This window comes from Anomaloglossus baeobatrachus, chromosome 9, assembly GCF_048569485.1.
Source record: "Anomaloglossus baeobatrachus isolate aAnoBae1 chromosome 9, aAnoBae1.hap1, whole genome shotgun sequence".
Classification (NCBI taxonomy): Eukaryota; Metazoa; Chordata; class Amphibia; order Anura; family Aromobatidae; genus Anomaloglossus; species Anomaloglossus baeobatrachus.
Window position 1 is genome coordinate 55,820,118 of NC_134361.1, and position 24,209 is coordinate 55,844,326.

At 46.9% G+C, this 24,209-nt stretch overlaps 1 protein-coding gene across 4 annotated transcripts in view; it reads left to right on the forward strand.

Annotated features, from left to right (window-relative positions):
- DOCK11 (dedicator of cytokinesis 11) overlaps positions 1 to 24,209 on the forward strand; it is a 449,693-nt gene that overhangs the window by 175,780 nt on the left and 249,704 nt on the right. For all 4 annotated transcript variants that reach the window (XM_075323721.1, XM_075323722.1, XM_075323724.1 and 1 more), the window contains exons 16-23: positions 2,152 to 2,228; positions 5,399 to 5,583; positions 5,666 to 5,731; positions 9,400 to 9,492; positions 9,647 to 9,770; positions 17,438 to 17,559; positions 20,707 to 20,790; positions 22,688 to 22,777. In XM_075323721.1, coding sequence (XP_075179836.1) covers positions 2,152 to 2,228; positions 5,399 to 5,583; positions 5,666 to 5,731; positions 9,400 to 9,492; positions 9,647 to 9,770; positions 17,438 to 17,559; positions 20,707 to 20,790; positions 22,688 to 22,777 — 841 coding nt within the window. The remainder of the gene's footprint in view (positions 1 to 2,151; positions 2,229 to 5,398; positions 5,584 to 5,665; positions 5,732 to 9,399; positions 9,493 to 9,646; positions 9,771 to 17,437; positions 17,560 to 20,706; positions 20,791 to 22,687; positions 22,778 to 24,209) is intronic.

Below are 24,209 nucleotides of genomic sequence, written 5' to 3' on the forward strand. Positions count from 1 at the left end.
TGTCCGGCTCCTGTTCATCGCTTTGAAAAAGCGCTGCATACTCTAGATCTGGTGCGTGCTCTCCGGATCTATGTGTCTCGCACCGCCGCGCTTAGGCGGTGCACCTCTCTTTTTGTGCTAACCACAGGTCGGCGCAAGGGCCTCCCTGCTTCTAAGCCGACCTTAGCCCGTTGGATTAGATTGACCATTTCGGACGCCTACCAGAGTACTCAGGTGCCTCCCCCGCCGGGGATCAAGGCACACTCGACCAGAGCTGTCGGTGCCTCTTGGGCTTTTAGGCACCAGGCTACGGCTCAACAAGTCTGTCAGGCTGCCACTTGGACTAGCCTGCATACCTTCTCGAAGCACTACCAAGTGCATGCTCATGCTTCGGCAGATGCGAGCTTGGGCAGACGCATCCTTCAGGCGGCTGTCGCCCATTTGTGAAGTTAGGTTCTGCCTACTTCTTAGTTTTTCTGTTTATTCCCACCCAGGGACTGCTTTGGAACCTCCCATGGTCTGGGTCTCCCAAAGGAACGATAAAGAAAAAGAGAATTTTGTTTACTTACCGTAAATTCTTTTTCTTATAGTTCCGTATTGGGAGACCCAGCACCCTCCCTGTTGCCTGTTGGCAATTTCTTGTTCCGCGTGTTATCACCGGCTGTTGTCGTGGACAGAGTCTCCGGTTGTTCCGGCTCTTGCTCTGTTCTACTTGTGGGTGGCTATTCTCTTTCAGCTTTTGCACTAAACTGGCTGGGACTGGCTCACCAGGGGGTGTATAAGCTCAGAGGGAGGAGCTACACTTTTAAGTGTAGTACTTTGTGTGTCCTCCGGAGGCAGAAGCTAAACACCCATGGTCTGGGTCTCCCAATACGGAACTATAAGAAAAAGAATTTACGGTAAATAAACAAAATTCTCTTTTTTCCTATTTCTACCACATGTTTAAAATGAGTAGTTTTATTAGATAAATGTGCAAGAGGGAAGATATACCGTAAGGACAAAAGTATTGGGGCACATGGCTTATTCATTGAATGCATGTATTGTGCACTGTGACTGAAAGCTTGAATGATCGTCAGTCGTGAAAGAGACTCTTAGGACCCAATTCATTAAAGGAGACCAACCACGAGGATTTTCCTATATAAGCTAAACCCAGTACTATACTGGCACTATCAGGCTGATTCTATACATACCCTTAGGGGTACTTTACACGTTGTGACATCGCTACTGATATATCGTTGGGGTCACGTCGTTAGTGACGCACATCCGGCGCCGGTAGCGACATCGCAATGTGTCAATCCTAGGAGCGATGGTGGACGAGCGTGAAACAGTCAAAAATCGCTGATCTGTGTCACGTCGTTCATTTCCATAATGTCGCTCCTGTTGCAGGTACGATGTTGTTTGTCGCTCCTGTGGCGTCACACATCGCTGTGTGTGAAGCCGCAGGAGCGACAAACATCTCCTTACCTGCGTCCCGCCGCCAATGCGGAAGGAAGGAGGTGGGCGGGATGTTATGTCCCGCTCATCTCCGCCCCTCCGCTTCTATTGGCCGGCCGCTTAGTGACGTCGCGGTGACGCCGAACGCACCTCCCCTTTGAAGGAGGGATTGTTTGGCAGTCACCGCGACGTCGCCGACCAGGTAAGTGCGTGTGACGCTGCCGTAGCGATAATGTTCGCTACGGCAGCTATCACAGAATGTCGCTTGTACAACGGGGGCGGGTACTATCGCGCTAGACATCACTAGCCGATGCTAGCGATGTCGCAGCGTCTAAAGTACCCCTGAGTTGTGAGATCGGATGTATAGTTTCTAAAATACAGGCAAGTAAAGTTTGTGAAATGCACTGTTATTTGATTGGCAGCAGCTACAGAATATCGTCTGCATCACAAAAATTGGATGCAGATGGAAGGAGTTAAACAGCTTTCTACATGTGGAATCAAATAATAAAAAATTACTGAAGATAACCTCCCAGTTTAGGATCTCCCCCTTTATCCGGTGCTGCCGTCAGATTTGTTTAGACCTGCAAGATCTGGTTTAAAAACATCCCATTGGTAGAGAGGTCTTGGACAAAATATATTACCTATTCAGAAAAAGACAATTATTTTTTTCCTTTTAATATACCATACTTTTATTTCTTCTTTAACTAACACTTTTTCAATAATATTTTCCCGACACAGACCAGAAAAGACTAAGCTCCAAATTATACCTGGACACCTGGACGTCACTGTCGACTGTGTTCCTCTCGACTTCTCAAGTAAGAAGTTTACTATAAAATGTTTACGTCTTCAGTAGTCATAGTATTACAGTATAGGACATTAGTAATACTCAAATTACTAGTTTTTATAATTCTGCAACAGTAAAATTATGTTATCACATAGAAGCTTCATAATATGATTCTTAGATGTGTGTTCCGCAAAGTGTTAACAAAGATAATGAAGCCAAAATGAACAATGAGCAAAGAGGTATTCATAACATACTGAAAGAATTCATAATCATTTGGTTCACACCATGTGGGATGAGGGATGTTAAAACAAAAAAACGGATGCACAGCTCAAGTTAATGGAGAGAAGGGTGCTGCGGATGAGGGATGTTGACTCCTTGTTCTTGCTCCAAGGTCGAAGTCGAATGTTGTATTGTATAATCACAAGATTCTTTAATACACGGGTCAGAAGCTAGATTCTGCTCAAGCAGTGAACACGTCTCATTATCTGATTCATTTATACCTGCACAGATCGATTTGAACTCCATCTCTGTGACCCTGTGAAATCCCATTTGGGATCTCACCAAAATTTCCAACCTTGATACTAAAACCCTGTGGTAATAAAATTTCTAAAGGTGTTGTCCATCTTTAACGTAATTTTTATTTCAATTGTTTTTTTACTTAAACACATATTTTGGTCAAAAATCATTTTTTTCAGCCGGGTTTCTTTAAAAATGTTGCACCACTTGGCTTTTACAGGCTCTTTGTTTTTTTGCATATTCAACTTTGATGTGGTTTGAGGTCATAACTCAGCTGAGAGGAGCTCAGAAAGCATTATGTACTCTCCCGTCAGAATTAGCTCACTGACAGATTCTCAGTTAGCTCATTCTACAGTAAGCAATAGACAGGGAATCCCAAAGGCTATAGAAGGCACAACTCAATAAGAAAAAAAATAATTGTTACCTCTAAATACTTGCATGTAAAAAAAAGAATAGTATCGCCACAGGTTGACAACCCCTTTAATAATCTTTCTAGCTGTATATGTATTCCAGTTTTGCTAATGGGCTTAAAATCCCTTGCATAAACATACACTGCAAGTGGTTAAGCTACATATAGTCACCAAAAGAAGGAGCTCAAATTGTAATGATAATTCTTAAAGTGAATGTGTAATCAGAAAACTGACCTAATGTTTAGATCAGGAACTTATGATAAATGTGCATTTTTTTCTAATGGTTTTTGTTTATTTTTCATATCACTATGCTAAAAAAATAAATGAAAAAAAATCCTGCAATATTCACAAATTTAAAGGGGTGGCTCACTACTCTGCAATAGTGGCCACATCTCTGTAAGGCTGGAGTCACACTTGCAATTAACTCGCACGAGTGCAATGCGAGAAAATCTCGCATTCCACTCGGACCAATGTTAAGCAATGAGGCAGCTCCCATCTGCTATTTTTTTCTCAGCTCAAATCAGACTGAGAAAAAAATCGCAGCACAGACGGCACACACACCATCCTAGTGACATGCGTTTTTCTAAATACATTTATCACATGTTACAGAGAACACTGTAAATGAATGAGGTCTGTCTCTGTCAGTCGGTCTCTCCCTCTTAGTCTCTATTCTCTCCCTGTCTGTCTCTCCCCCTCTCTCATACTCACCGATCACCGGCGCGGCGCTGCACAGCTGTCACAAAGCTCCAGCGGCTTTTCCGCTTTTGAAAAAGCTGGCCGCTCATTATTCCATCACGTATTCACTGCTTTCCCCGCCCACCGGCGCCTATGATTGGTTGCAGTCAGACACGCCCCCACGTTGAGTGACAGCAGTCTCACTGAAACCAATCACAGCTGTCGGTGGGTGGGTCTATATCGTGCAGTAAAATAAATAAATGATTTAAAAAAAACGGCGTGTGGTCCCCCCCCAATTTTGATACCAGCTAAGGTAAAGCCATATGGCTGGAGGCTGGTATTGTCAGGATGGGGAGCCCCCCCACCCTAAAAATATCAGCCAGCAGCCGCCCGGAATTGCTGCATCCATTAGATGCGACAGTCCCGGGACTCTACCCGGCTCATCCCGAATTGCCCTGGTGCGGTGGCAATCGAGGTAATAAGGAGTTAATGGCAGCAGCCCATAGCTGCCACTAAGTCCTAGATTAATCATGGCAAGCGTCTCCCCGAGATACCTTCCATGATTAACCTGTAAGTTAAAGAAAATAAACACATACATCCAAAAAATCCTTTACAGTATTTGGAATAAATGACAAAAAAACCCCCACCCTCTTTCACCAATTTATTAAAGTCCCCAAATACCCCGCCAGGACCGACGTAATCCCACAACGCTTTCAGCTCTGCTACATCGGAAGCTGACAAAGAGCGGCCACAGACCACGACCGCTCTCTGGGAGCTCCACAGAGCAACTGAAGTGAGTCGCGCTATCAGCAATGACGTCACTCAGGTTACCCGCAGCCACAGATCTCAGGTGGGGGACTTCAACTGTGGGGTGGGTAACCTCTGTGATGGCACCGCTGATCACGCAGATCACTTCAGTCACTCAGGGGATTTTTGGTCACCGGTGAGATCTTCACGGGTGACTGAAAATCAGGCCACGACACACAGAGGGAGCCTCAGGATGACAATGAAGTCGGGTGAAGTAGAAAATGAAAATGGATGGGATGAGCTCTTAGTCAACTCCACTAAACAATAGAGAATACACAAAGAGGATAAACAGGGGAAAAGTACATGAACTACTTATTCACAGATGACTCAGGTAGAAGTTCAGCAAAGTTTCAGCAACGATCCCACAGATGAGAGCAAGCCACCTGCTTGCAACCAGAGCTTGAATGAACTGAATAATATCACCAGCACAATGCTCCCTGACTTTCCATTGTTGCTGTTTAAGCATATGGAGAATACTGATAATCAGCAGCTGGATGGAAGGCGGGTTCTGCTGGGTCTTAAAGTGAAAGAGATTAAAATTCAGCAGAAAAACTAACTAGTACAATGAATACTGACAGCTGGAACAATAGAAAGTCAGGAAGCATTTTGTACAGCCAAAAGCTGTGACCTTCTATTGCCAGAAACCACATGACTGTCTGTCACCCTTAAAACACCCGTGACAGGTTCCCACCACCGGAAACTCACAATCACTCGAATGGTCTTAAACCATTCCCTTCTCATAGTCACATCTTGATATGTTCTTGCATTGATTTCTATTCTTTTTCTACACCAGATTGCGTGACATCCTCATATATACCCATGAGGCCGTACGACAAAGAGACCCAGAAAATTGCAGTGGAAGTTGAGGAATTTGTTCCAGAAGTGACAAAGTATTGCTATCCATTCACCACCTACAGAAACCATCTCTATGTATATCCTCTACATTTAAAGTACGACAGTCAGAAATCATTTGCCAAGGTGAATAGATGAGTTCAGTTTGTTGTTTGTGGTTGTATGATAGGTTTTATTCTAATGTATTGCGGTTTCTATATTTACACAGGCTAGGAATATTGCAGTCAAGATTGAATTCCGAGACATAGATGAGCCAGACGCGCCAGCTCTAAAGGTTTGTTCACTCATCTTTTCAAAAAGATAATGAATGAACAACCCCGAACACATTTGTACAGAGCCATGACAAGGAATGCGTATGGATGTACATTCTGCATTGTACACAGCTTCCAACTGATGTAATAAATTGGGTATAACATTCATAAATTCATCTTAGGGCCTGTGCACACGTTGCAGATTTGTCACATTTTTTTCTGCTCAGATTTGTCATAATTTCCTGATGCCAGCAAAGTGAATGAGAATCCTGAAGTCTCCTGCGCAGGTTGCTTATTTTCTGCTTGCAGATTTGGTGCAGATTTATATCTGCAAGATGTTAATTTCTTCAACATTTTTGCTGCAGATTTCACGCATACTAAAGGCCGCTTTGCACGCTATGACATCGCTAATGCGATGTCGTTGACGGTCACGGAATTTGTGACGCACATCCGGCCGCATTAGCGATGCCGTTGCGTGTGACACCTATGAGCGATTTTGAATCATCGCAAAAAACGTTCAAAATCGCTCATCGGTGACATGCCCCCCTATTCCCAATTATCGTTGCTACTGAAGGTACGATGTAATTTGTCGTTCCTGCGGCAACACACATTGCTACATGTGACACCGCTGGAACGAGGAACCTCACCTTACCTGCGTCCCGCCTGCAATGAGGAAGGAAGGAGGTGGGCGGGATGTTCGTCCCGCTCATCTCCGCCCCTCCGCTTTGATTGGGCAGCCGCTTAGTGACGCCGCCGAACGAACCGCCCCCTTAGAAAGGAGGCGGTTCGCCGGTCACAGTGATGTCGCTAGGTAGGTAAGTACGTGTGACGGGTCTGTGTGATGTTGTGCGCCACGGGCAGCGATTTTCCTGTGACGCACAACCGATGGGGGCGGGTACGCACGCTAGCGATCTCGCAAGCGAGATCGCAGCGTGTAAAGCGGTCTTAAGGCCTTTTTCACACGTCTGTGGAAAACACGTTTTTCACGGATGTGTTAAAGGTGCGTATTGCCCTCCGTGTGCTGTGATTTTGGCACACATGTGTTCTCCGTGTGCTATCCATGATAGCACACTGAGAGTAGAAACTTTTTACTCACCTGTCCCCGGTGCGGCTGTCTATACTGATATCTCCGGTGCCGCGGTTACACTTGTTTCTGGGTCCGCGATGCAATGAATAGGCATGAGCATAATGAGCGGGCCCGGAAGCAAGTGACAGCTCTGGCAGGCAGTCCGCCAGGCTCATAATGGAACTATGGCTTCCCTGGAAAAGCTGATTATTGCTTCAACTCGCCTGTGAGAAGATCGTGAGGGGGGGGGGCAGAATTAAGCGCGATACAGTCCGGATCACCCCTGCCAGTGGTGTCACGACTGTATAGAAGTCGCGTGTAAGTTAGCGTGTGACGTCACAGGGTCAATAGGTGAGCGCTACAAGCTCACAGTGGGTCCACAAAACCGCCGCGTTTCAAAGGACTGTGCATCCGTCTTCATCACTGTATGGTTCTGTTCCATGTATAATTCTATAAACGCCGTCTTTTTTGTGTGCCAATATTTTTAATCATTGTTTTTCCTCTTGCTTATTATATTGTATCATTAAAGACCCATTTGACTCTTTATATACCTGCTTTAAGAGCCTCACATTATTCTGGGTAGCGTTTGATTCCATATTTGGTTTTTTTACTCACTAATCCCTATTGGATGCGTGGTGATCTAACTACTATACAATTATAATCCCCCCTTTTTTTATGAGGTCTACACACAGGACCACTTGATCACCAGTGACTCCATCAGCACTGTAGTGCTGGTGTCTTATCTACTTTTATTATAAATATAGAAATTAATTTTATTTCACAGAAACGTGTTTTCTCCGGTATGTGTCACATGGATCACACCACTGTGTGGTCCGTGCGACATCAGTGCTGCCGGAGTTAAACGGACTTGTCTCCATGTGGAACACACAGATATGCTTCATACGGACACATGGTCCATGAGAATTACTGATGTGTGTGCCGACCCATAGATTTTAATGGGTCTGTGTATGTCCGTGATTCCGGTACATATAAAAACGGCGTCATACGTACCAGAATCGCTGACGTGTGAAGGGGCCTAAAGAGTGGGAAAAATCTGCATCAAAACTCATGTAAAAAACGCATTGAAAACATTGCAAATAAAGCATGTTTTTGTGTCTGCATTTTTCCTGCCAGGATGAAGAAATGGTGCAGAAATTTCTGTACCAAACACTAAACATGTGCACATATACCCTTAGAATTTGACTTCATACAGTATGTCACATTTTGTAAAAACATTTAACACAATCTTGGTTTTATTATTTGTTCCATACTTTTACGCATAATTCCTAACTTGTCAAAGCATTTAGGCCTATTTCACACGTCAGTAAAAAAAACAGACGTTCTTTACTGCCGTGTAAAAAACGGCTATGTCCCTCCGTGTGCCGTGATTCACGGCACACGGTGATTTTCCATGTGCAATCCGCGATACGTGATCCGTACTCCGTGATTGTACATGGACATTACTCACCTCTCATGTTCCTGCTCTCCAGGGTGCTGAACTCCTCGGCTCTACAGCATCAATCCACCGCTCTCTGCAGCTACTTCCGGGTCGGCTCTGGCTGCTTTCATGAATATGCATGAGCCGACCAGGAAGCTGCAGAGAGCGGGGGATGCACAGAGCTGGAAAGGTGAGTTGAAAATGTTTTTTATTTTATATGTCCGTGTTTTTCTGGTATGTGTTTCACAGATTACACCATAGTGTGGTCCGTAGGACATCAGTAATGCCAGAAAAAAACGGACTTGTCTCTGTGCGGCAATCACGGACACGCGTGTACGCCGCCCGGAGATGTGGTCAGTGAAAAATCACTGATGTGTGAGCAGACCCATTGATTAAAATGGGTCTTTGTATGTCAGTGATTATGGTACGTAGAAAAAAAGTACTTATGAACCAGAATCACTGACATCTGAAACAGGCCTTAAGCGGGCTTTACACGCTACGATTTCGCTACAGCGATCTTGTTGGGGTCACAGATTTTGTGACGCACATCCGGCCGCTGTAGCGATGTCGTAGCGTGTGACTTCTAGGAGCGATTTTGGATCGTTGCAAAAACGTCCAAAATCGCTCCTCGCTGACATGGGGGTCCACTGCCAGTTATCGCTGCTGTCGCTGGGGCGAAGTTGATCCTCGTCCCTGCGGCAGCGCACATCGCTACGTGTGACGCCGCAGGAACGAGGATCATCTCCTTACCTGCCTCCGGCCACAATGCGGAAGGAAGGAGGTGGGCGGGATGTTACGTCCTGCTCATCTCCGCCCCTCCGCTTTCATTGGGCGGCCGCTTAGTGACGTCGCTGTAACGCCGAACGGACCGCCCCCTTAGAAAGGAGGCGGTTCGCCGGTCACAGCGACGTCGAAGGGCAGGTAAGTACGTATGACGGGGGTGCGTGATTTTGTACGCGACGGGCAGCGATATGCCCGTCGCGAACAAACGATGGGGGTGGGTCTCATGCTAGCGATATCGGGCCGGATATCGCAGCATGTAAAGCCACCCTTAGAGTAATCTTCTGTTCAGATTTAGGCATTTTGTTGTAGAAAAATAACCTGGTTATCTTTGAGTTATATGCTGGTGATCTGTCACATAAGAGTAGCTGCATTGTCCTAACACTCTGACTTCTTGTTGGCCGCAGTGTATTTATGGAAAGCCTGGAGGACCTGTATTCACCACGAATGCTTACGCTGTGGTCCTGCACCATAACCAAAGCCCAGAATTTTATGACGAGGTGGGTTTCTGAGTTACTTATATCATAGCAGTCATCTTCTTGCTGCTGGCTCCTTGTAAAATAAGAGTTGTAATATGTCAGTATTCAGAATTGGAATTTGAATCTTTATGTTTTAAAGAAAAAAATTGCCGTCAACCAGATATTATTTTTTCAGATAAAAATTGAGCTCCCTTTACATCTTCACCTGAAGCACCACTTGTTGTTCACCTTTTTCCATGTCAGCTGTGACATCAATTCAAAGGGGAGCAGTAAGAAGCACGATAATGCTGAAACACCAGGTAACAGGCATCCTTATCTTGAACTGTACTTCAGATTATGTCTCCTGTGAAACTAAATAACCGGAGGGGCAGCATGAGGTGTGGGGGATTTCAGTGTTGGAAGTCTATTAGTTTATGATCATAGTATGGACAGACCTGTTCATATTTTCCTGAAGGTAAAAATGTATGGCAGAAGCATCAATATATTTTCTATTTCTGCAGCTGGGCAGGCAGCAGTGCTGAGTATTACTTTTGCATATGTATGTACTGGCAGGGACAGTCAGAAAACCATTTACTAAACACAGTACTCTGCCTAAATGTTACCCAAACACTTAGACCTTTGCCAGTTATAGGGTTTTGCTATTTAGGTTGGAGTTAAGGGGACTTTACACGCTACGACATCGCTAATGCGAACTCGTTGGGGTCACGGAATTGGTGACGCACATCCGGCCGCATTAGCGATGCCGTTGCGTGTGACACCGATGAGCGATTTTGCATTGTTGCAAAATGTGCAAAATCGCTCATCGGTGACACATGGGGGTCCTGTGACGGGGGTGTACAACAGAGCAAAGGATGGACGAGGCCGAGGGACGATCCAACAGGTTTATTAACAGGAATACAAGAACAGCACACGATAAGTCCACGTAAAACAGATTCGGGGGCCCTTCCCGACAATCCTCGGACCGGATAACAAAGCAATCGTCCTTACAGTAGTCCAAAGAGTTCCACACAATCCCACGGGCCGCCACACAGGCCTAGCTCCGTCCGTGTCCACAGCCACCCAGGCTGGGGCTCCTGCTCTCTTCAAGTTTCAGCTCACTCTGAAGTTACAAAAAGGGAAATGCATTGTCTGTGCTCCTTGACCAGCCCACCATGTTCAGGGGGTGGGGGTCACACATCCTATCATCAATGGTTTGGTCCATCACAGGGCTCCAGCCACAGTAGATGAAGGGATCCCCTGCTGTGCAGAACAATGACTATTCCTTCACTGGCCAATGCAATTACAGATTAGATACACAACTCTGGAAAGAAGAGGACAGGCTATTTACATAATCACATTAGATGCCAAGACTACAATTGTATGAGAGAGACACATTGAGATCAGTAGCTCCCCCAAGGAAATACATGAATTACAACTAATACAACCAGGGAAATATACATATCATGACATAGTATCACAGCATATACAGTGAGAGGGTAAATTACATCTTCACAATCCCTCCCCCTCCCAACTTGTGTACGTACTAGGGACCTCTACAGGTCACTGGTTAAGTACACACAGGCAAAGCGTTACTTACATGTGGCTTCATGCAGCCACGAATTGGCATCGTAGCTCTCCCACATCATTGCCCAGGAGAACAGCTGCAGGCAGACCACCCATCACCCCAACCACACATCGCCTGACCCCAAAACCAAAGTTCAGATCCACAGTGGCTGTGGGAATAGTCCTCCATTGTCCACCAGCCAGTTCAATAACAATCCCAGGTCCTCTATGGATTGCCTCAGGCCGAACCACTTGGGGATCAGCCAGTGTGAGGAAAGCACCTGAGTCACAAAATCCAACAAGTCTCTGTCCATCCAGCACAACCTCCTGCAAGTGCTTACCTCGATGAGCAGAAGTCGTCATAACTGCGGGTCGCACCCCGTAAACTCCTGGTGGTGCAACATGGGGGGCTGAGTCACTAGGCCAGTCCTCACATAACGGTGCCACATCTTCCTCCATGGCACTGGGCTGTAAATAATTAACAATCCGATTGGGTGCAGGATCAGTCCTCATTTGAACAGCTGGGCAGGAGACTTGCCGATGCCCTGGCTGTCCACATTGATAGCATCTGAGCTGGGTCTCCCTCCATCCAAGGCGTCCTCTTGGGTAAGGGGTAGGGGAACTTGGAGGCCGGCTCCCACCTGAAGGTGCTGTAGGGGTTTGAGGATGATTCCTCCATGGGCTGGCTGGGCATGAGGCCTGCAAATGCCCGGGATGCCTACAAACATAACACCTGCGCTCTGTTACTTCCTCTCCCCGGCGTATTCCAGAAAGTGCAGTAGAAGCAACTGGAGGCACATTAACACGGGTATCAACATGTGGTGGCTTAGAGGAACGGGGAACAATGGGGACAGAATAACTGGGGGCATCCGGTGTTGTGGAGCTGTTAGGCGTCTCTCCATCCTCCAACAGAACCCTCCACTGAGGCTTGATGGTGAGCACCTCATCAGCTAGAGCAGCAGCTTGTTCCACTGTTGATGGCTTTCTCTCACGCACCCATTCCCGGATCTCAGCGGGGCACTGGGCAAAGAATTGTTCTTTAAGGATGACCTGCAGGAAGGTCTCCCAAGATAAGGCCTCCTCTGCCTCCAGCCAGCGATTGCATATTTGTTTGAGTCTATGAGCATATATCTTAAAAGACACTTCCCCATCACAGGCTAAAGCACGGAACTGAGTCCTGTAAGTGTCTGGCGTTACAGCATAATGTTCTAGAATAGTCTGTTTAATATCCGCATACTCACAGTTCCACCGAGGGTCCATAGCTCTATAGGCTTCAGCAGCTCCCCCCTCTAGGAGCCCAACCAGATGTCGGACGCGCTCCCTTTCTGGGACTTCCATTAATCGACACTGATGCTCAAAGTCCTGGAAGAAGCCCTCAATGTCACCAGCAGCCTCATTAAACTGCTTGAAGTCTTTGCGGGACACTCTGGGAAGTTCCCTCATGTTGGGTGCTGGGGTTACAGTCTGTCTGGAACCTCTCGCGGCTTCCACAGCGAGCTGCTTATCCAGCAATGCCATCTCCTCCATCCTGCGCTCCTTCTCTTTAGCTCCACGCATGGCCTCCCTCTTATCTTCTATGGTGGTCTCCTCTCCCAGCAAGGCCATCTCCTCCTCGTACCACACAACCCACTGACTTTTTTGGGTATTTACCTCCGGCTGCCGTCTTTCTTCCGTTTGCTGTGAGGATCCTTCCTCCACGTCATTTTGCGAGCAGACTCCTTCTAGCGCCTCAATCAGCTGCTCCTTGGAGAGTCCTTTGAAACGAACTCCTACTTCACGGGCCTTTGATTGCAGGCTCCCCAAAGTCCAGGTCTTGTACTCTGCAGTGCTGGTTCCTGATGTTGAGCCATTGTCCTCCATTCCTTCTGCTCTGATCCCAGCGCTGCCAACCAGTTTGTGACGGGGGTGTACAACAGAGCAAAGGATGGACGAGGCCGAGGGACGATCCAACAGGTTTATTAACAGGAATACAAGAACAGCACACGATAAGTCCACGTAAAACAGATTCGGGGGCCCTTCCCGACAATCCTCGGACCGGATAACAAAGCAATCGTCCTTACAGTAGTCCAAAGAGTTCCACACAATCCCACGGGCCGCCACACAGGCCTAGCTCCGTCCGTGTCCACAGCCACCCAGGCTGGGGCTCCTGCTCTCTTCAAGTTTCAGCTCACTCTGAAGTTACAAAAAGGGAAATGCATTGTCTGTGCTCCTTGACCAGCCCACCATGTTCAGGGGGTGGGGGTCACACATCCTATCATCAATGGTTTGGTCCATCACAGGGCTCTGATATGTCTGCCAGCCACAGTAGATGAAGGGATCCCCTGCTGTGCAGAACAATGACTATTCCTTCACTGGCCAATGCAATTACAGATTAGATACACAACTCTGGAAAGAAGAGGACAGGCTATTTACATAATCACATTAGATGCCAAGACTACAATTGTATGAGAGAGACACATTGAGATCAGTAACTCCCCCAAGGAAATACATGAATTACAACTAATACAACCAGGGAAATATACATATCATGACATAGTATCACAGCATATACAGTGAGAGGGTAAATTACATCTTCACAGGTCCATTCTCAAATATCGTTACTGCAGCAGTAACGAGGTTGTTCCTCGTTCCTGTGGCAGCACACATTGCTCCGTATGACACCGCAGGAACGAGGAAGCTCTCCTTACCTGCCTCCCGGCCACAATGCGGAAGGAAGGATGTGGGCGGGATGTTACGTCCCGCTCATCTCCGCCCCTCCGCTTCTATTGGGCGGCCGCTCAGTGACGTCGCTGTGACGCCGCACGGACCGCCCCCTTAGAAAGGAGGCGGTTCGCCGGTCACAGCGACGTCACCGGGCAGGTATGTGTGACGGGTTTGGGCGATGTTGTGCGGCACGGGCAGCGATTTGCCCGTGTCGTGCAACAGATGGGGGCGGGTACCCACACTAGCGATATCGGGACCGATATCGCAGTGTGTAAAGCCCGCTTAACACTTGTGTGTGACTCACATGAGGATCAGCGCTCACTAGCCTTACCAGCCGGCCGCTCACTCTCCTGACCAGAGAGAGACTGGCAGTGCTGGGTGACGCAACGTGATCCTCATGTGAGTCACACTCAAGCCTTAAGGCCACTTTACATGCTGCGATATCGTTACCGATATCGCTAGCGTGCGTACCCGCCCCCATCGGTGGTGCGAGATGGGCAAATCGCTGCCCGTGGTGCAAAACATCGCTCAGACCCGTCACACTACTTACCTGCCTAGCGACGTCTCTGTGTCCGGCGATCTGCCTCCTTTCTAAGGGGGCGGTTCATTCGGTGTCACAGTGACGTCAGTAAGCGAGCGCCCAATAGAAGCGGAGGGGCGGAGATGAGCGGGACGTAACATCCCGCCCACCTCCTTCCTTCCTCATTGCCAGCAGTCGCAGGTAAGGTGAGGTTCCTCGTTCCTACGGTGTCACACATAGCGATGTGTACTGCCGCAAGAACGACGAACTACATCGTACACGGAGCAGCAACGATAATTGGGAATAGGAGGGCATGTCACCGTTAGCGATTTTGGACGTTTTTGCGACAATTCAAAATCGCTCATAGGTGTCACACGCAACGACATCGCTAATGCGGCCAGATGTGCGTCACAAATTCCATGACCCCAATGAGATCGCTTGAGCGATGTTGTAGCGTGTAAAGCGGCCTTTACTCTGGTGCTCTATTCCTGAGTCTCGACTTCACTTTGTCTGACCCTCATATTGTACAAATGAACATGTCCTTGGACTGTATTAAGCATTCTCTTGCTTGATGATTTGGGATCTGATTCCATACTCCTGACTATGTCCTAATCTGTTCATTTTGTCTTTGGTTACATCTGGCTTTGATCTGGCTACACAACTATCTAAATGCCAACTCACTCCACCGGCCAGCAGCTACTCTGTGGATGCATCTCAGAAGCATTAGCAGCAAAGGCCAGATTCCTGTATGGCCCGGCACACACATCAGTGCCTCCGGTACGTGTTTGGTACGTTTTTGAATGTACCGGAGACACGGAGACCCATGTTATTCTATGGGTGATGGCACACACGCGTAAAATCAGACGGAACGTGTGTCCGTGTGATAAGTACGTGTGTACGTTTTCCCGCATGGACAACATGTCCGTTTTTGGTGGTCAGCACGCAAGCACGGACCTGCTAAAGTCAATGGGTCCGTGCCTGCACAGACGGCACATGGAGTATGTCCGTGTTCAGCACGTTTCGTCCGTGTGCGTTTTCAAACGAGCGATCTATTTTTTTTTCTTTTTTTTATTAAAGTCAGTATACTTACCTTTTTTTCTGCTGTTCTCAGTCATACTTATATTGGCGCTCGGTCTTTTTCTTCCCCCGGCTCATACTTACCAATCCCCGATCACCAGCGCGGCGAGGAACAGCTGTGCGGAAAATACGCGGCTTCAATTCATTTGAAAATGCCGGCCACACATTATTCAATCTCGTATTCCCTGCTTCCCCCGCCCACCGGCGCCTATGATTGGTTGCAGTCAGACACGCCCACACGCTGAGTGACAGCTGTCTCACTGCACCCAATCACAGCAGCCGGTGGGCGTGTCTATACTGTGCAGTGAAATAAATAAATAATTAATTAAAAAAAATGGCGTGCGGTCCCCCCCCATTTTGATTCCAGTCAAGATAAAGCCATACGGCTGAAGGCTGGTATTCTCAGGATGGGGAGCGCCACGTTATGGGGAGCCCCCCCAGCCCAACAATATCAGCCAGCAGCCGCCCAGAATTGCCGCATATAATAGATGCGACAGTTCTGTGACTCTACCCGGCTCTTCCCGATTTGCCCTGGTGCGTTGGCAATCGGGGTAATAAGGAGTTAATGGCAGCCCATAGCTGCCAATAAGTCCAAGCTTAATCATTGCAGGCGTCTATGAGACACCCCCAATGATTAACCTGTAAGTTACCGTAAATAAACACACACAGTGAAAAAATCCTTTATTTGAAATAATAAACAATAACAAATACCCTCGTTCACCAATTTATTATGCCCCAAATACCTATCCTTGTCCGACGTAATCCACGGAGGTCCCGCGTCGCTTCCAGCTCAGCTACATGAAAGTGACAGGAGCTGCCGAAGAACACCGCCGCTCCTGTCAGCTCCACGCAGCAACTGAGGTGAGTAGCGCGATCAGCTGAGCTGTCACTGAGGTCACTCGCGGCCACCGCTGGATCCTCCAACTGTGACTGCAAGTCGCCCGAGTGACAGCGATGAAGTCACAGGTGAGTTGTGGTCTCGGGTGGAGGATCCAGCTAGCCGCAGGTAGCCTGAGTGACGGCAGCTCTAATTGCGCTGCTCACTGCAGTCACTCAGGGGATTAGCGGTCACCGGTGAGTCCTTCACGGGTGACCGCTAATCAGGATGCGACACAGACAGAGTCGGGGGATGACAATGAAGCCGGGTGAAGTTCACCCGAGTTCATTCTGATCGTGCAACTCTGTCTGCTGTCTGCCGACACGTATCAACGACATTTTACCACACACACGGACATTACACACGGACATTTCACGTACACATACACCGACATTCCACACGCACACACGGATGTCATACGTACGTGATAAACGCCCAAAAAAAAGGGAACATGAACCTGAAAAACGGACCGTGTCACACGTAGCTTTTTTATGCGGAAGTGTGTTTTTGGCCTATGGCAGTAAAAGGTTGAACACTGAAGCATTCTCTGGGACTTGCTAAGCTGCTTAGCTAGTGCCAAGACTTTCTATGGAAGCTGTCTCGAGAGATGCCAGACCTCCACATACAGTATGGCAGGGAACTCACTGCAGCCATGGGCATCTATTGTAGATTCTCAAAGGTCTTACAAATAAGGCACCGCACTGGAAGTCACCTCTTGCTTTAGCTAAGTGAGAAAGCAGTTCTGGTTAGATGACCCCCTTTTTTATTCAGCGCAAAGAGGATTAAGCTGGATTTGTACTTGGAGTTTTAAAGGGAAGGTGTCGTCCAAAAAAAAAAATTAAATAACTGAAAAAATGTAAAGTATTAATGTTTTAATGTTTTGTTTAGATATTATTATTTGGTGTTTTTTTAAATAAAAAGTTTGATATTTTCCACTCTTAAAGAAAAATGTCAAAGACTTTTCATTTTTAGTTTATATCCACAAAACACTGCACTAAAACTTACTATATTAAGCAAGTTTTTTCTGCAGTTCTTTTTGGTTGTTTTTTTTAATTTAAAACTTGATAAAAAATGTTATGGGAAAGTGTTTTTAATGTCATTGATCTTTAATATTGATGGCTTATACTTTATTGCTATGGCCTCTTTATTCAGCTGATTGTCAGGGGTGACAGGACTCAGTAGCCCAGGAGGCAAGGATCCTGTGATTACATCTGTATTAATCATTCCTTTTTTCCCATTGCTTACAGTTGGATACAGCTGGATCCGATTATTGAAGGAAGGACGAATTATTACATGTGACCAACAACTGCCCGTCTCTGCTAGTCTTCCCTCAGGGTATCTGGGTCAGTCTGAAACAGACACTAAGAAGGTAAAGATAGATAGATACCGTATTTTTCAGACCATAAGACGCCCTTTTTTTCCCCCAAATGTTGGGGTAAAGTGGGGGGTGCGTCTTATGGTCTGAATATAGGGCCGGGAATGAGGGTGCTGTGGTGGCGCGGGTCATCGGGGGCACGAGCAGGCTGCAGCAGCGCCTGCCGTGACCACGTGGACCCGCTCATTTAATATGCACGCCCATCCTCCCGCCCTTCTCTCAGCGCTGAAGCAGGAGTAGACAGGTGGGCAGGATGATGGGCGGGAGGATGGGCGAGGGATAAACAGCCGGCTTGATTGATCACCCCTGGCAACTACAGCCTGGAGTGATCATGTGCGGCTGTATTCACTGCCCCCCCCACACATCATATCATCATCAGCGCGGGGTGCAGTGAATCAGTATATTCACCTTTCACCGTTCCCCTGCAGCACTGCAATCTACTCCTGGCTGCCGGCGGCCGCTGAGTGGACCCGTCCCTGTTCTCCTGCAGCATTGCGTTGTCCTCCCGTCTGTGTCAGCGGCAGCACCGCTGAGTGGAGCCGTCCCCATTCTCCTGCAGCATTGCGTTGTCCTCCAGTCTGTGTCAGCGGCAGCACCGCTGAGTGGAGTCGTCCCCATTCTCCTGCAGCATTGCGCTGTGCCAGCGGTGGCCGCTGAGATTAGCGGCGCACACAGCGATGACATCATCGCTGTGCGCACGTGTCCACACGCAGCCGCCGCTGGCACAGGAGGACATCGCAATGCTGCAGGGGAACGGGGACGGCTCCACTCAGCGGCGCTGCCGCTGACACAGACGGGAGGAGGAGCGATGCTGCAGGGAGTGAGATAAGGTGAGGTTAGTATGAACGTTTATTTTTTTTATGTGCCACAGGATGCGGGCCATATACCAGGATGGGGGTATAATATGAGCAGGATGGGGGTATACTATGAGCAGGATGGGGGTATATTATGGGCAGAATGGGGGTATATTATGAGCAGAATGGAGGTATATTATGAGCAGGGTGGGGGTATATGAGCAGGATGGGGGTATATGAGCAGGATGGGGGTATATGAGCAGGATGGGGGTATATGAGCAGGATGGGGGTATATAGCAGGATGGGGCCATATGCCAGGATGGGTTACTGTATATAGCAGGATGGGGCCATATGCCAGGATGGGGTATATAGCAGGATGAGGGACATATACTGTATATACAAGGCAGGAGGATCAGTACCAGGATGGGGTACCTTAGTAGAGAATTTGGAGACATTACCCCCATAACAGTGTCAGCTGCAGATCCTCGCCCCATAACAGTGTGTCATGACTCCCATTTTTTGCTTAAAATTTTATTTTCCTATTTTCCTGCTCTAAAACCAGGGTGCGTCTTAGACTATGTGCGCACGTGTACGCCGCACCGAAAATGTGCGCTTCAGAGCGCAGCTGAAAAGCTGCGTTCTGAAGCGCATGGTGCCGGCGAGAACGTGCGCTCTGCCTGCAGCTCCTGCCATAGACAGAGCAGGGGCTGCCGGCAAAGCGCACGGAAGAAGTGACATGTCACTTCTTGGAACGCAGCGATTCGGGCAGCAGCCGAAGCGCTGCGTTCTAATATGCCACGTGCGCACGGCTCCTGCACAATCTCCATAGATTGTGCAGGGGACGCAGGACGCATGCAGTTACGCTGCGCTATAAAGCGCAGCGTAACTGCATGAATTACGCACACGTGCGCACATAGTCCGAAACAGACGGTAGATAGATAGATAGATAAAAAAAAATACTGGCAGCACTTCCAATAGTGTGAACAGGTGCGTATCTGTTCATAACTCACTATTTATAGTTAAAAACACCCATTGTATCTAATATGGAGTGATGTTCTTTAGACTGGCTGTGCACTCCATCCCCACCTTACCCATTAGCCACAGACTGGCTGTGCACTCCAACCCCACCTTACCCATTAGCCACAGACTGGCTGTGCACTCCATCCCCACCTTACCCATTAGCCACAGACTGGCTGTGCACTCCATCCCCACCTTACCCATTAGCCACAGACTGGCTGTGCACTCCAACCCCACCTTACCCATTAGCCACAGACTGGCTGTGCACTCCAACCCCACCTTACCCATTAGCCACAGACTGGCTGTGCACTCCAACCCCACCTTACCCATTAGCCACAGAGTGGCTGTGCACTCCAACCCCACCTTACCCATTAGCCACAGACTGGCTGTGCACTCCAACCCCACCTTACCCATTAGCCACAGACTGGCTGTGCACTCCAACCCCACCTTACACATTAGCCACAGACTGGCTGTTCGCTCCAACCCCACCTTATCCATTAGCCACAGACTGGCTGTGCACTCCAACCCCACCTTACCCATTAGCCACAGACTGGTTGTGCACTCCAACCCCACCTTACCCATTAGCCACAGACTGGCTGTGCACGCAAACCCCACCTTACCCATTAGCCACAGACTGGCTGTGCACGCAAACCCCACCTTACCCATTAGCCACAGACTGGCTGTGCACGCAAACCCCACCTTACCCATTAGCCACAGACTGGCGGTGCACTCCAACCCCACCTTACCCATTAGCCACAGACTGGCGGTGCACTCCAACCCCACCTTACCCATTAGCCACAGACTGGCGGTGCACTCCAACCCCACCTTACCCATTAGCCACAGACTGGCTGTGCACGCAAACCCCACCTTACCCATTAGCCACAGACTGGCTGTGCACGCAAACCCCACCTTACCCATTAGCCACAGACTGGCTGTTCGCTCCAACCCCACCTTATCCATTAGCCACAGACTGGCTGTGCACTCCAACCCCACCTTACCCATTAGCCACAGACTGGTTGTGCACTCCAACCCCACCTTACCCATTAGCCACAGACTGGCTGTGCACTCCAACCCCACCTTACCCATTAGCCACAGGTGTTTTTAACTTTAAATGGTGAGTCACTCCCTCCCTTATTTGTAGATTTTTAGGAGGCCAGACAGAGGCAGTATAGAGTAGGACCCAGTACAATGAGGTTGCCGTGATGTGGCTACTGGGAATGTATTAACATGGCCAATCTAATATCCAAACTCCTCAAAAAAAACTTTTCTAGATAGATAGATGCATAGATAGATAGATATTGTAATTATGCCAATTTTTGTACAATTTTAGAGCAGCGGTGATATCAAATGGGTGGATGGAGCAAAACCACTATTCAAAATCGGAAGTCATCTGGAATCCACTGTGTATACACAGGTAAGTGCATCACGAGCTCCAGGTATAATAAGTGCAATATACATTTCCTTCACATCTATATCTTTTATTTCATATGACATATTTACAACATTTAGATGTTGCAAACATGGCTTATTCACCATTATCCGCAACAATTCTTTGAAGAAGTTTCCATATTGCCCAATCCTTCATTGACTCGAAATGTGGGTACAGTGAAATTTGCATACTAAAGGTTAATTCAGACATCCATGCATCATAGTCTAATCACGGCCTGCATTGCATGGACTGCCAGCTAATCTCCCAACTTGAACGCAGCAGCGTTATTGGCATATATGAGGCTGCTGAGTTCGGGTAGGTAGACCCGCAGCCAGTTCTTGCATTGCGGCTCGTACACTGATCGATTTTTCACAGATTTTTGAATGAGCCCTTAATGTTATCCACAATATAATCCACATTTGACTTTTAGGATCGCTACTTCCAATAGGTGGCGCTGCGCTAGAGTTTGTCTCCTGTCCTGGAGAGATAATTTGAATATTCCCTAAATGTTATTTTTTTTTTTTGTGAATAAATGCCACTGGTTTTACCTATGTGATAAAAAGCATGTTAAAGGGTAACAATATCCAGAATACCTAAAGTGAAGCTTCACCCCTGCATGAAAGGGTGGGAATGTTATCACACATACATCATCCAAAATCCATATACATTTCTATATTAATATCCATAACTTTCTGATGGAATACTGAAAGGCTGCAGCTAATCAGCAACCGCTGGTTGTCTACAGTGGTAATATGACACGCGGCGCTAATCCCGGAGTTAACTATATATATATATATATATATATATATATATATATATATATATTTTTTTTTTAATATGGCCACTTAAGCTGATAGGAGGGGTTTGTTCAATAGTGGACAACTCCTTTAATATTGGATATGCTGTTTATCTTCATTACAACTATGTGACTAAGTAATCTCACTTACTATTTACTGCTCTTTTATGACTATTTTTTTTACTTGAAACAACCCTCTATTCACAATGGCATTTTCTTATTTTCATAACTTCAAACTCATGGGTCACAATGCAAAATCTGTTACCGAGTGCCCCACCTGTCTGTCATGCCAAGTGCGAGAGGACACGCGGCGAGAGGCGTAATACAGAGGAAAAAACAGGGAAAAAGTACAACAGAACACCCTGACAATAAGGAGAGGGAAGCGAGGTCACATCCGAACACTCACCTGAGTCTGATCCCTGCATTCCTTAACGTCCGTACATGGGTCCTTCCCTCTCCCCCCACTGGCCCTCACTGGCCCTGAACTCACCCTGACTAGTGTGTAGGCCAGCGAAACACTACTCTCACTACTGCAATAAAATAACATGAGGAAGGTAAGAAAAATGGGTGGGGAAACGACACAAAAAATAGCACTCCTTGGCTTCTCCAGCAGAAAACTTCTCAGTTGCAACTGAAACGAACACTCCAGCTTCTCTAGAGACTAACTCCTTCAAAGTGGTCAGTATAGAAGATCTATAACCGGCATAGAGTGAAGACAGGAATGTTTAAATATAGCGGAAGGGAGTGATGATAAGATACTGCAGGTGTGATTAAACCTATGAGTAATCTCAGCCACAAAAAACCCTGCAACATCAAATGAAAGTAAATCCACTCCAATACAAGATAACAGTCAAGTGGACTCCAGAGAGGTCCTGTGATCAATTTAACTGTTGCAACCTCCTGATCGCAGATCCCCCAGAGGTAACATGCGGACAAGACACCACCATGTTTGATTTTTTGTGTGGTGTCTTTTTATGTGGGTGGTGTTTTATGTGGGTGGTAGCATTTCATGTGTAATGTGTTAATTGTTGTTGTCATTTTCCTGCATTATTAATGGTCTGTAACTGACGCATTATCTGGTTTCAGGATTTACATCTGTATAATTTCTTCGAGTTCTGCCAGAAAATCTCGTCCAGCTCGAAAAATGTTCCCGGGGAACTTGTGAAATATTTAAAGGTACAAATTGCTTTTTCAGCCCGCTTACAGCAGTTTTTCCCAGGGCGACTGCTTCCTGCTACAAAGTGTTTACAGCTGCGCTCACAGCTTTTATTTGTAGAGCTGTAGTGAGCGCTGGAGTACAGTAACACTTTGATTCATTCATGACCAGTTCAGTTGAGAGATTTCAAGTCCCTTCAACCAAAGAAATAGCTTTCATTTTACTTATTCCTCCAGAGATATTGGGGAGAATTTATTAACTATTTACACCAGTTCTTGGGTGTTGAAAAGTCTGAAATTTTGACTTTGCACAATATTAGCAACTTGTTACTTCTTTTAAACAAGGAGAACAAACGAGTTTCTAAAGTGCAAAGTGTACATATTTATTCACAATGGTGGTGACACAACTTGTAAGTATTAGTAAAAATATAAAACCTGGACCACACCAGGAATTGCATCCATGTCAACAATAAATCACAGCTATTGGAACAATCAACTGCATGTATACATTCAGATTTTCCGTGTAAGGGAATAACACTGTCCCATATGTGGCAGAACTGCAGCACGTCCACCACATGTAAGGCTTAAACTGCATAAAAGCCACACATGATATACAGTGTACACTATTACAGTAGTATTCAGACAATAGCAGTTTACACAAACCAGCAATATATGGTATGACAAGATTGCTCCACCTAAGGAGGTCCAAAAGATTTACCCTCATATAATGTCACTCCTCTAGTTCAGGAGTCTAGCCCTTAATTGCCAAATACGGTACAACATGTATTATGCAGTATAATATACATGAAAGTCACTATAATTACATTAAACCATAATGTGGCAATATTGAGGCAATTGATTATGACCACCTAATGAACAAACCAGTAGAAATGGACATTTGAAGAGGTTAAAGGACCTAGAGGGGTTCATACGCTTTCCCTAGTGGGTTGTCACTTCAATATGTCAGAAGTCATACCCGGAATTGCTGATAAGTGTCCAACACATAAACGGCAGATGCACACCGATGGTCCAGGATCGTGGTCCCCAGGCTGCCCGACGTACGTTGCGATTGAAGCGTTCTTTATCTTCTTCAGGGGAAGGGGTGCCCTTCCCCTGAAGAAGATAAAGAACGCTTCAATCGCAACGTACGTCGGGCAGCCTGGGGACCACGATCCTGGACCATCGGTGTGCATCTGCCGTTTATGTGTTGGACACTTATCAGCAATTCCGGGTATGACTTCTGACATATTGAAGTGACAACCCACTAGGGAAAGCGTATGAACCCCTCTAGGTCCTTTAACCTCTTCAAATGTCCATTTCTACTGGTTTGTTCATTAGGTGGTCATAATCAATTGCCTCAATATTGCCACATTATGGTTTAATGTAATTATAGTGACTTTCATGTATATTATACTGCATAATACATGTTGTACCGTATTTGGCAATTAAGGGC